Genomic DNA, 13927 nt, shown 5'->3' with positions numbered 1-13927 from the left:
TTGGGGAGATCAACTGATTAATCACGTAACTAATTAACTAGGAAGTTAAATATTCAGATTACAAAGTTATAATTTCCTAAAATAACTTTTCAGATATGTTATCTGATCAATTAGTCTTCAAATTAATGAATTATTTACTTTACCTCACGTTAGTCTCATTCCAAACGTCTTAAATTGTTGGTTATCTGCACGAATCCAGTCTTCACTATGAGTCATCCATACATCAATTGTCTTAAATCATTTATTTATTACAAACTAGTAATTCACAGAAATGCATAAACAAACAAACAAGGTAAATGTAATGATAGCAGAATGTGCCCTAGTGGGCTAAACCGGCATGGGGGCTTGTTAGACAAAAGGGGAAGTGGGGGTCGACTAAGAAGTCACTACAGTTAATGATTATAAAAATTGAAATGCTAATCCTTTACACATGAATGCTCACTCATTCGGGAACAATTGCAATCAATATATATATTTACGCTCAGTGTGTCATCTTGATCGCTGGTGAAAAGTTTGTGTCTTTCGTAGAATTGTCCGTCTCTCTCCCTTTCTCTCTCTGTCTTGGATAGAGGGGATAGTTCAAAGTGACATTCATTATAGGATGGATGTTTCGGCGGTTTTTCGTCCTTCGCGTTCAATGATACCGAATTCCTAGCTGCAGACTAGTAATTAATATCAAAGACTTGTTCCTATTCTGTCGGTATCGATAATCTAAGAGTTTAACCATGTGGTATGGTTAAAAGATTCAGCAATGGTCTACAACCTTTGTCCTCCTAATGGAGAAAAACATGGTCTGCAACCTTTAGCCATCTCGTAATTGAGGTAAGCTTGGTCTGCTGATCGAAAACCCGAGTGGGTTTTTTATTGGGAATGGCAGAAAAGGCTGTCCCAGGATGTCTGACCCTAACTGGGCTCAGGGGCGGTCCTCTGATTTAGTTCAAATCAAAAGGGAATTGTATTTTTCTTCATTAAACAGTCCAAAATCATATTACACAATTATACAAACAGTATCATACTCACTCATTCATCTTATACAACAATTAGATGTAAACCTCATATCCGAGGCTATTATATAAACATTGTTATGGTAATGTGGCCACACCATCTCCCATGAGCTTTCCCAAGTTGTGACAAACGGACCAGTTCATAGCTGGATTCTTCACCGATCTTTTATACTTTCTCCGGAACATGAAATATGTTCGTACCTCAAGTTCTGTGAGGTGGAAGGATTTCCTTTGTCCTCTATGAAAGTTTACTCTCTCTCTACTATGTGTCCATGAGGAGATCCTCTCAGGAATTTACGACCTCTGACCACAGCAGCCTAGTTGAAGGAGGCAAGGGGGAGGCAGGGAGAGGGGGATGGGGTTGCTATACCCAAAGAGGCCAATGTCATGACACATAGTTCAGACATAAAATAAATAGTTAGGTTCAGTTATGACAGTTCAGGGAGACTGTCTATTTCCATCTTAAAACAAACCGACCAGAACCGTCCACCATTACCCAAACATTGGCTTTCTTCTTATCATATAAAGGCAGGAGAGGTGGTAGAGGGATGGAACTTTAGAAGTCTCCCAGCAGGCAGAATACATTCTGCATTGCTGTAGGATTGGCTCATGTCTGTCTGTGGCTGCAAAACATACTGCGTGTGACACAACAATGGAAGTAGTCTATGAAGCTTGAACGGTGACGTCTGAGCTTGGACATTTGAGTCAGACTTTGCTTATGTTTCCATGCTCTTAATTGCATCAACTGTTCCTTCATTCCTCCACACTGAAGTAGTTTAATTTAAAGAGTATAATCATTTTAGGAAATGCCAGTCTGCCTAGATTGAGGCACACGTGTGTTTGGCAGGTTAGACAGCCACTTCCTGTCTGGGTCCACTCCTAACTGTAGTCCATAGTGCTGCATCAGATGACCTGGGCTCCACAATCACCCGACCTCAACCCAATTGAGATGGTTTGGGATGAGTTGGACCACAGAGTGAAGGAAAACCAGCCAACAAGTGTTCAGGATATGTGGGAACTCCTTCAAGACTGTTGGAAAAGCATTTCAGAGGAAATGGAATGAGAGAATGTCAAGAGTGTGCAAAGCTGTCATCAAGGCAAAGGGTGGCTACTTTGAAGAATCTAAAATATGAAATGTATTTTGAATTGTTTCACACTTTTTTGGTTACTACATGATTCCATACGTGTTATTTAATAGTTTTGGACACACTTACTCATTCAAGAAAAACACTTGAATGTGCAGGTGTGTCCAAACCTTTGACTGGTACTATATATACCCAGGCGGTGTCATAGGATGGCCCAAAAAATTGTCAATGACTCCAGTCACCTAATTCATAGACTGTTCTCTCTGCTACCGCACGGCAAGTGGTACCAGAGCTCCAAGTGTAGGTCTAAAAGGCTCTTTAACAGCTTCTACCCCCAAGCCGTAAGTCTGCTGAACAATTAAAGGCTCCTTAACAGTCCATCCACAATAACATGCTGACCCCTCTTGACTCCCAATGCTTTCAGCACTGTATTGCCCTTTAACCTGTTGAAGCCTTACTATCATCTCTGGTGATGGTTTTGGGCCGTGTGCAAGACACACACACACACACTTCTGAGTGTCTTCTGCAGCAAAGTGATGGGTCATTAGAAAGCCTCCAAGCCAGAACCAGGGGCCGATGTGCGTCATTCTCACACTGCCACAGACAAACATAGACACAGGGAGACAATAATAAACACTTCATCCTCATATTGCCCTACATACAGAGATAGACACCGTCAGCCGAGCACCAAAACGTGTGTTTGGGGAGACTGGTGCACATTGGGTTGGTGAGTCACTAGGACTTCTACGTCATTGAATGTGCCGATTCAAAGCAGCTTCCGCTAAGCCATGAGGATGGGGGCTCTTTCCCCAAAGTCCCATGTTACAAACAATTCCAGAATGTTCTATTTGAAAAGAGGTTAGCTAGTAGTTTTAATCATCCATTAGTGACTTTGGTCAACCGGTTTTGAATTAGATCAAACGTAATAGTAAACCTTTCAAGGAAAAGAAGAGCGAGACCCATTTTGGAAGCCAATAATGGGTTTATTTTAGAAGGGTCAGGCACTTATTTTCTTACTGATTAAAAATGTTCTATTCTAAATAGTATTTTCATGTTAGTACTAAAGGCCAAAGAAAGGATATCAGGCCCTGTGGCTCTATACTAGAACATTAGGAGAGTCAGGTGTATTAGTATGTGTGCGTGCAGATGCATGCTCTTGGCATCAGACAGGACTACTTTCTCACATTGTCTGCACGGATGGGACGGATGCATAGCAACGGCCTGCGATAGCAGTTAAGAATGGCTATTCTTGACTACCATCTGCTGCTATTCTGTTGATTTGGTGAAAGTGTGTGTGTTTTTTTTAACCATTATTTAACTAGGCAAGTCAGTTAAGAACAAATTCTTACTTTACAATGATGGCCTACCCCAGCCAAACCCTCCCCTAACCCGGATGACGCTGTATCAATTGTGCGCCGCCCTATGGGACTCCTGATCACTGCCGGTTGTGATACAGCCCGGGATCGAACCAAGATCTGTAGTGACGCCTCTAGCACTGAGATGCAGTGCCTTAGACCACACAGGAGCCCTAAGGATGAGATTTAAGGATGAGATTTAAACACACTGCATTATGTAAACAACACCTGCTCCTTAATCAGTGCCAAGTCTACTGTGTTTTCCCCTAAGCTTGTGCTGACAAATGCACACAGGAAAATATAGATTTATGATGTATAATGGTGAATACTGTACTTCTTATTCAGGACCTTAGCTACATCGGCTTTTCAGTTCGCTGCAGCTAGCGACTGGAACGAGCTGCAACAAAACCTCAAACTAGAGTTTTATCTCAATCTTTTCATTCAAAGACTCAATCATGGACACTCTTACTCGTGATGTATTGTTGTCTCTACCTTCTTGCCCTTTGTGCTGTTGTCTGTGCCCAATAATGTTTGTACCATGTTTTGTGCTGGTACCATTTTGTTGTCATGTTGTGTTGCTACCATGCTGTGTTGTCATGTGTTGTTGTCTTTAGATCTCTCTTTATGTAGTGTTGTCTCTCTTGTCGTGGTGTGTGGTTGTAAATAATATGTTCTTAACTGGCTTAACGTTGCTCGTTAAATAAAGGTTAAATACACATGAGGACATCGAGGTCCGGACCTCTTGTACGTTTTTCGAATAAAAAATACATCATAATAATAATAATACTTTTTTTCTGAACACAGTCGAGGTCTCGACTTGCTGTTGGGAGTTAGAATAATAAAACACACAAGGTGCAATTTCGAAACTTGGTTATGCATCAGCAGTTTTCCTTTGCTATTACCATGCAAGGATTTGGTTAAACAATTCACCCACATTGACAATACACACACTTGTATAACCGTTAGATAACAGCCAGTCGCTTGAGCCTCTATGAACCAACCACCAACAGCGCTCCATTCACCTACAGTATCTCGTAGTGCTTCGACCTCACTTCCTGCACGCTGGTTGTGGCCATGGGATTCCACGTGAAATCATTATATAAAGAGACTGACATCGTACGACCATTGGTCGTATACTTACCATGGAAACACAATTACCGGAGCCAATAAACGCAGGGTAGAGGAAGGAGGTCGGCGGTGCTAAGGGCGGAGCTCAAAATGAGGTCACTCTAAAGCGCTAGGGATATGACTATGACGAAACTTGAACGCTAGGTGTAGAGTAGTGTAGTGTGTCAAACCAAAACCTGAATTACCGGGAAGCAAAATAAAACGATTCGTTTTGCAAACCAACAGAAGTCGTTGAAATCACAGAAAAGAGACGATAATCTACTTTAACTGGCAGGTTGGTGAATTTGTGATATTTTTGTTGGCTCCTATGGTTTGGTGTTTGTGGGGGATTTTCAACTGTATCGCGAAAGCCTACTTCTTCGAAACTCTGGGAGTGGTCAGAGCATATATACATCTTTATTATAACACGCCTTGGTGGGTTTTACAAAAAAATATATATATTTAAAAGGAGTTAGAAAGTTGCGTTGCATGACTGTCAGTGTGCGGGTCATAGTGGGACAGTAAGCCCTGCCCACTGACTGTCAGTGTGCGGGTGATAGTGGGACAGTAAGCCCTGCCCGCTGACTGTCCGTGTGCGGCTCCTATGGTTTGGTGTTTGTCCGGGGGGTTTTCAACTATCGGGAAAAGCCTACTTCCCACTGACTGGGAGTGGTCAGAGCATATATACATCTTTATTATAACACGCCTTGGTGGGTTTTACAAAAAAATATATATATTTAAAAGGAGTTAGAAAGTTGCGTTGCATGACTGTCAGTGTGCGGGTCATAGTGGGACAGTAAGCCCTGCCCACTGACTGTCAGTGTGCGGGTGATAGTGGGACAGTAAGCCCTGCCCGCTGACTGTCCGTGTGCGGGTCATAGTGGGAGAGTAAGCCCTGCCCACTGACTGTCCGTGTGTGGGTCATAGTGGGAGAGTAAGCCCTGCCCACTGACTGTCAGTGTGCGGGTCATAGTGGGAGAGTAAGCCCTGCCCACTGACTGTCAGTGTGCGGGTCATAGTGGGAGAGTAAGCCCTGCCCACTGACTGTCAGTGTGCGGGTCATAGTGGGAGAGTAAGCCCTGCCCACTGACTGTCAGTGTGCGGGTCATAGTGGGAGAGTAAGCCCTGCCCACTGACTGTCAGTGTGCGGGTCATAGTGGGACAGTAAGCCCTGCCCACTGACTGTCAGTGTGCGGGTCATAGTGGGAGAGTAAGCCCTGCCCACTGACTGTCAGTGTGCGGGTCATAGTGGGAGAGTAAGCCCTGCCCACTGACTGTCAGTGTGCGGGTCATAGTGGGAGAGTAAGCCCTGCCCACTGACTGTCAGTGTGCGGGTCATAGTGGGACAGTAAGCCCTGCCCACTGACTGTCAGTGTGCGGGTCATAGTGGGACAGTAAGCCCTGCCCGCTGACTGTCAGTGTGCGGGTCATAGTGGGACAGTAAGCCCTGCCCGCTGACTGTCAGTGTGCGGGTCATAGTGGGACAGTAAGCCCTGCCCGCTGACTGTCAGTGTGCGGGTCATAGTGGGAGAGTAAGCCCTGCCCACTGACTGTCCGTGTGCGGGTCATAGTGGGACAGTAAGCCCTGCCCACTGACTGTCAGTGTGCGGGTCATAGTGGGACAGTAAGCCCTGCCCGCTGACTGTCAGTGTGCGGGTCATAGTGGGACAGTAAGCCCTGCCCGCTGACTGTCAGTGTGCGGGTCATAGTGGGACAGTAAGCCCTGCCCGCTGACTGTCAGTGTGCGGGTCATAGTGGGACAGTAAGCCCTGCCCACTGACTGTCAGTGTGCGGGTCATAGTGGGACAGTAAGCCCTGCCCGCTGACTGTCAGTGTGCGGGTCATAGTGGGACAGTAAGCCCTGCCCGCTGACTGTCAGTGTGCGGGTCATAGTGGGACAGTAAGCCCTGCCCGCTGACTGTCAGTGTGCGGGTCATAGTGGGACAGTAAGCCCTGCCCGCTGACTGTCAGTGTGCGGGTCATAGTGGGACAGTAAGCCCTGCCCGCTGACTGTCAGTGTGCGGGTCATAGTGGGACAGTAAGCCCTGCCCGCTGACTGTCAGTGTGCGGGTCATAGTGGGACAGTAAGCCCTGCCCGCTGACTGTCAGTGTGCGGGTCATAGTGGGACAGTAAGCCCTGCCCGCTGACTGTCAGTGTGCGGGTCATAGTGGGACAGTAAGCCCTGCCCGCTGACTGTCAGTGTGCGGGTCATAGTGGGACAGTAAACCCTGCCCGCTGACTGTCAGTGTGCGGGTCATAGTGGGACAGTAAGCCCTGCCCACTGACTGTCAGTGTGCGGGTCATAGTGGGACAGTAAGCCCTGCCCACTGACTGTCAGTGTGCGGGTCATAGTGGGACAGTAAGCCCTGCCCACTGACTGTCAGTGTGCGGGTCATAGTGGGACAGTAAGCCCTGCCCACTGACTGTCAGTGTGCGGGTCATAGTGGGACAGTAATCCCTGCCCACTGACTGTCAGTTATGCTCCTTACATGTCTACGGCTGGACTGTACGCAGCCTGTGCCATAGTCATAGAAACAATACATAGAAACAATTATGCAAAACAATAACAAATGTTTGCCCTCTGTATGATCAAGCTTGAGTGAGGATGAGTGATCAGTCATCATTGCATGTGTCAGAGATCCTTCAAAAACATGCTTAGTGTATTGAAAGGGCAGTCTATTGCGGTGTTTTCTGGCAGTGAAACATTGGTACAAAACATTATGAACTGATCAGGCGGCTGGTTCGATTGTTTCAAGCCAGACAGTGGCTGGGTGCCTTGTGCCGCTGTTTTATAACACGTTCATTAGGCCTAAATGAAAAATCGCCACCGCATGGAGCCGGTGTTGTGTCCTGTTTTTAGTCATCTTTAGCCGACTAAACAATAATCGCTGTGTGTGATTTTCCAATTTGATGAGATTTTTCTTTGCTAGAGAGACACAATCATAAGGTCAATGGTATGGAGGAGGATTCATTTTTTTTTGTTCATCCGAAATTAGTCTTCAGTAATAATAGCCTACTTACTAAGATGTCTAACATGTACAAACAAGTTAGATTATTTGTACATTTTGAAATAAAAATGAAGTGTTTAAACTACATATGTAAATGCTACAGTGGCCTCACCTCACCTACTTATTTATATTATTTATAATATTATGTATACACAATTTATAAAATGAACCTCCTTCTAATCCGAAATGCTTGTGAAAGGCATATGGATTCACCTGGTCAGTCTATGTCATGTTCCTAAGGTTTTGTACACTCAGTGAATATGTAAACAGGGCTGGAAAGTGACTGACTGGTAGCAGGAATATATAAATGCCTATGGTAATATACAAGTGGTAATATATACATTAAACATGAGTAACAGTGACCAGTAGCAAGATAAAATAGATAGGTACTAATGGTAATGGCAATTAATAATCAATGAACAGCAGCATAGTGGTAGTAATGAATCTAATCAATAATCAATGAGCAGCAGTGTAGTGGTAGTCATGTATCTAATCAATAATCAATGAGCAGCAGTGTAGAGGTAGTCATGAATCTAATCAATAATCATCGAGCAGCAGTGTAGAGGTAGTCATGAATCTAATCAATAATCAATGAGCAGCAGCGTAGTGGTAGTAATCAATCAAATTTATTTAGGAAGCCCTTCTTACATCAGTTGATGTCACAAAGTGCTGTACAGAAACCCAGCCTAAAACCCCAAACACCAAGCAATGCAGGTGTAGAAGCACAGTGGCTAGGAAAAACTCCCTAAAAGGGCCGGAACCTAGGAAGAAACCTAGAGAGGAACCAGGCTATGAGGGGTGGTCAGTCCTCTTCCGGCTGTACTGGGTGGAGATTATAACAGAACATGGCCAAGATGTTCAAATGTTCATAGATGACCAGCAGGGTCAAATAATAATAATCACAGTGGTTGTAGAGGGTGCAACAGGTCAGCACCTCAGGAGTAAATATCAGTTGACTTTTCATAGCCAATCATTCAGAGTATCTCTACCGCACCTGCTGTCTCTAGAGAGCTGAAAACAGCAGGTCTGGGACAAGGTAGCACATCCGGTGAACAGGTCAGGGTTCATTAGCTGCAGGCAGAACAATTGAAACTGGAGCAGCAGCACGACCAGGTGGACTGGGGACAGCAAGGAGTCATCAGGCCAGGTAGTCCTGAGGCATGGTCCTAGGGCTCAGTTCCTCTTAGAGAAAGAGAGAGAAAAAGAGAGAGAGAGAGAATTAGAGAGAGCATACTTAAATTCACACAGGACACCGGATAAGACAGGAGAAATACTCCAGATATAACAGACTGACCCTAGCCCCCGACACATAAACTATTGCAGCATAAATACTGGCGGCTGAGACAGGAGGGGTTGGAAGACACTGTGGCCCCATCCGACAATACCCCCGTACAGGTCCAAACAGGCAGGATATAACTTCACCCACTTTGCTAAAGCACAGCCCCCACACCACTAGAGGGATATCTTCAACCACCAACTTACTATCCTGAGACAAGGCCGAGTATAGCCCACGAAGATCTCCCCCACGGCACGAACAGGAGTGGGGTGCCAACCCGGACAGGAAGATCATGTCAGTGACTCAACACACTCAAGTGTCGCACCCCACCTAGGGATGGCATTTAAGAGCACCAGTAAGCCAGTGACTCAGCCCCTGTAATAGGGTTTGAGGTAGAGAATCCCATTGGAGAGATGGGAACCGGCCAGGCAGGGACAGCAAGGGCGGAAACCAAAATGTACAGCTGTTTATCGTCTGCATAGCAGTGAAAGTTAACAGTATGTTTCCGAATGACATCACCAAGAGGTAAAATATATAGTGAAAACAATAGTGATCCTAAAACGGAGCCTTGAGGAACACCAAAATGTATAGTTGATTTGTCAGAGGACAAACCATTCACAGACCATTCACAGAGACAAACTGATAGTAATGAATCTAATCAATAATCAATGAGCAGCGGCGTAGTGGTAGTAATCAATAATAATTTTAGCAGCAGTGTAGTGGTAGTAATGAATATAATCAATAATAATTTTAGCAGCAGTGTAGTGGTAGTAATGAATATAATCAATAATAATTTTAGCAGCAGTGTAGTGGTAGTAATGAATCTAATCTATAATCTATGAGCAGCAGTGTAGTGGTAGTAATGAATCTAATCAATAATATATGAGCAGCAGTGTAGTGGTAGTAATGAATCTAATCAATAATCTATGAGCAGCAGTGTAGTGGTAGTAATGAATCTAATCTATAATCTATGAGCAGCAGTGTAGTGGTAGTAATGAATCTAATCAATAATATATGAGCAGCAGTGTAGTGGTAGTAATGAATCTAATCAATAATCTATGAGCAGCAGTGTAGTGGTAGTAATGAATCTAATCAATAATCTATGAGCAGCAGTGTAAGTGAAAGTAGGTGGTGTAAGAACAAGTGAGTTTATCTTTGTCATCCCAAAACACCAGTAGTTGTTCTTTCCATGTTCTTCTATTTCAGGCTCCTGTAGTCAGGAAGTAATGTAATAAAGATATTGTGGAGGAAATGGGTCAGTAGTCTGAGTGTTGTAAACGTTCAACCTCGTTCAGTTACAATAGTCCCATGATGACAGCACGTCTCCTGTCCCCAGCACGGCGTGGTTCAATTCAATAATGCTTTATGGTTTAAGTTACTTTATTGACGACTAATGCAACACCATAAAGTTATGCTGATTATGTTTATGACCTTATAGTAACAGTGGTAGATTCAGCCAGAGGACATTGGCAAGCAGCCCCATGCGTTACATGACTGATTGGGGGCATTGTGTCGTTCATGACGGATTGGGGGAATTGTGTCGTTCATGACGGATTGGGGGAATTGTGTCGGTCATGACTGATTGGGGCATTGTGTCATTCATGACGGATTGGGGGAATTGTGTCGTTCATGACTGATTGGGGCATTGTGTCATTCATGACGGATTGGGGGCATTGTGTCATTCATGACTGACTGGGGGCATTGTGTCATTCATGACGGACTGGCAGCATTGTGTCATTCATGACTGATTGGGGCATTGTGTCGTTCATGACGGATTGGGGGCATTGTGTCATTCATGACTGACTGGGGGCATTGTGTCGTTCATGACGGACTGGCAGCATTGTGTCGTTCATGACGGATTGGGGGAATTGTGTCGTTCATGACGGATTGGGGGAATTGTGTCGTTCATGACGGATTGGGGGAATTGTGTCGTTCATGACTGATTGGGGCATTGTGTCGTTACATTACTGATTGTGGGAATTGTGTCATTCATGACTGATTGGGGCATTGTGTCATTCATGACTGTTGGGAGGCATTGTGTCGTTCATGACTGATTGGGGCCATTGTGTCGTTCATGACTGATTGATGGCATAGTGTTGTTCATGACTGATTGGGGGCATTGTGTCGTTCATGACTGATTGATGGCATTGTGTCGTTCATTGTGTCGTTCATGACTGATTGGGGGCATTGTGTCGTTCATGATGATGGTGCTCAGGGCAAATGGTGCAAAAGAGAGTGATACATCACTAACGGGGGGGGGGTTGGCTTTGAGGGACAGTTTCCTGGACACAGGCCAAGTCTAGTCTTGGACACTGTTGTATTCTGTGCATGTGGTGAATAAACATTGAAACTTAGAACTTTAAATATTACTAATAGCCAGCCAGTTATCTGCCACCTCTTCACACCTGCCATTGTGCCCATTACTCCACAGAGCAAAAAAATACACAACCAGGAGTAGCCACCTCGCATACTGTCTGTTAGAACCAGTCTCTGCAATAACAGACAGACGGTCCGTAGTGCATTTTACTACTGCCTCTATCTCTGGGTCACCACATTACTCTGGGAACACACACACACACACACAACACAAGGCCGTAATTCAATTGGTCAGTTACAGAGAGGACAGTGTGTTGCGTGAAGGCATGTGGACTTAGTGCAGAGGAGAGTTACTTTTCCACCGCGGCCGTGCCAACTGCTGTTTACAGGACAGGCTTGATTTGGCACGTTTCATGTCTGTCAGAGACTGGGAGATCCTTTGAAAGGATAGTGGAGTAGACTCATACACTGAGCTGGCCTGAGTCAAGCCCTGCCTAGACAAGTTACAGGTTCAACTGAGCTCCCCAGAGGGGGGAGAAAGGGCAGAAAGGGCAGAGAAACCCCAATAAGGAGAACTGTCAGGTGGTTCCGCTTTGATGGACCATCCCCTGGCCTGGCCCTCACTTGGGTGGATCCCAGAGGTCTAGATAGAACTGATATAGGTATTGGGATAGCCAATGTCTAGCTAGCTCTGTTGTGTTACAGGGCAGAAGACACTGGCAGGTGACACCTTTGGGGGTCTTGTCTAGGTGTTTCTTGTCTGATAGCTTCAGAGGAATTCTACTGTATCAAATTATATATTTGTTCCTGGGATTTATTTAATTTTGCATGGTGTGCTTAAATGGTTTTAACATTGTAAGAAAGTCACAACTAGTGTAGCTAACTGACCCTCCTCTTCCTCTCTTCCAGAAAACTGCAGCTCATCCATCCATTCTCTTTGGCATCTTGTGGACAATGAGGTGATTAAGTTTTGCTTCCTCCATCCTCTACTCAGCACTTCTCTGGTTTAAACCCTCAACACACCACACCTCCCTTCCTCTAATGTCAGATAATTCAGACCCAGACTGCAGCTCCATGGCTAGGGGGGCCTCAGGGTGCAGGTCCATGGCTAGGGGGGCCTCGGGGTGCAGGTCCATGGCTAGGGGGGCCTCAGGGTGCAGGTCCATGCCCAGGGGGGTCTCAAGGTGCAGCTCCATAGCCCAGCTTCATTGTAGGAGCAGCTATAGCCAGGTTGGTCCAGGCCTGGGTCTAGCCTCAGAAGGCAGTGACAGCAGTTGCCAGGACCCCTCGGCCTCACCCAACATTGGCCGTAGGAGCGCATGCTCACGTTCCTTCCACGACGACGTGGACATGAAGAGCAGTGGATCCAGCGGGACTGAGTCACACGGCAACGAGAGCCACGGAAGCCATGGAAACGAGAGTCACGGCAACGAGTCAACGGGTAGCTCCAATGGCAACAGCAGAGACTCGGCTCTCCTGGAGTCGTCTGGGAGCAACAAGCGGTCAGTGAGGGGATGTGCTTTAGTTGGTTTATGGGAGGGGTTAGACTAGACAACATTTCTAGATGGGTACCTTTTTACCAGTCTTATTTTGCCGGCAGCCCATCAGACTAGGAAGAGTTGACAGTATTAGTTGATCCAACACCACACATCATCAACATCCCATCTAAATCCAAGGCTACATGATGATGCATGTCCTTTTTATCATCCTCTGTTGTTGTGCCTGTGTCCCCCTTTGACTTAGGTTGACATCAATATGCCTCACTGGCAGCACATTCTGAGGCCGTTAGAGATGGTGGCTGTCTTTCATGTTGAATCAGGGTCCCTCCATCCCTCTATCTTCCTCTGTTGGCACATGCTGGTCCACATCTGACATGCCCTAGATACTGACAGCGGCACCCTGTCTCTCACTTCTCTCCCCATGGTGCCCATGCAGGCTGCTCCATAGACAGGAAATGATGGACCACATATTGGAAGTGAGACCCTCACAGAGAGAAGTGAAAACCCCGTAGAAAGTAATGATGGACCCCATTGAGAACTTATGGAAGCTGACAATGGAGTGGCTGTAATTGGATGGCGGTGCCCACTTCTCCACCCTAATGACACACTCTGCCCCCTCCTTATTTCTCAGCGGCTGGGCTGAAAACACCTCAAAACACTCTTTGAAGAGAAAGGCACTGGAGCACATCTTGATTGTGTGGAATTTCTCGTTAAAAGCAAAGAGTGATCGAGGTATTTTTTTGCTGAGAGGTCGCAGTACTTGTGTGTCATATGGTGAAGTTGTCTTTCGCTTTCTGTCTCCACTCTGTGACAATACAGTATGTACCTGTCAGCTCCACTGCAACAGTGGGGAGGCCTACAGCTGCTCTTATTATCATTATATAATTAGCTTATTCTATTTACCTACCTCTATAATTAGTTGCAACCGTTTGCCAGACTACTCTGTTAATGCCAATAGCAGATACCGCTGATACTTTAGGTGGCTCTCTTTTATATAATTAGATCTCTAAATGCTTATATTATATTCTGAGCTACTATTTAAATACACCTGAGTTCTATTTCATGAGTTGGCTGACTTCAGCAGCTGTTTATAGCTTTTGGATGTATTAGCGCTCTTGCTAAGCCTTTAGGCTAATGCCAATGACACAAAAACACACATTGGCTCATACTTACTACAGATTCTCACACACACATTAACGCACACACACAATCCAGTTTACCTGTGCCATGGTCCCGTCTTTGCTTCAAAAAGACACAATAGAGTACCACAGAGTCA

General features: G+C 45.4%; 1 protein-coding gene across 1 annotated transcript in view; it reads left to right on the top strand.

The window, feature by feature from the left end:
- The first annotated feature begins 4672 nt into the window (after positions 1-4672).
- The window catches only part of LOC112227009 (period circadian protein homolog 2-like), a 28052-nt gene continuing 18797 nt past the window's right edge, over positions 4673-13927 (top strand). The window contains 2 exon segments of the mRNA XM_042307901.1: positions 4673-4846; positions 12062-12654. Of these exon segments, the coding sequence (XP_042163835.1) occupies positions 12194-12654 (461 nt within the window). The 5' untranslated portion in view covers positions 4673-4846; positions 12062-12193.

Source organism: Oncorhynchus tshawytscha, linkage group LG28, assembly GCF_018296145.1.
Source record: "Oncorhynchus tshawytscha isolate Ot180627B linkage group LG28, Otsh_v2.0, whole genome shotgun sequence".
Taxonomy (NCBI): Eukaryota; Metazoa; Chordata; class Actinopteri; order Salmoniformes; family Salmonidae; genus Oncorhynchus; species Oncorhynchus tshawytscha.
Note: the sequence above shows the minus strand (reverse complement) of the source record. Positions and strands in the feature narration are given on the sequence as shown.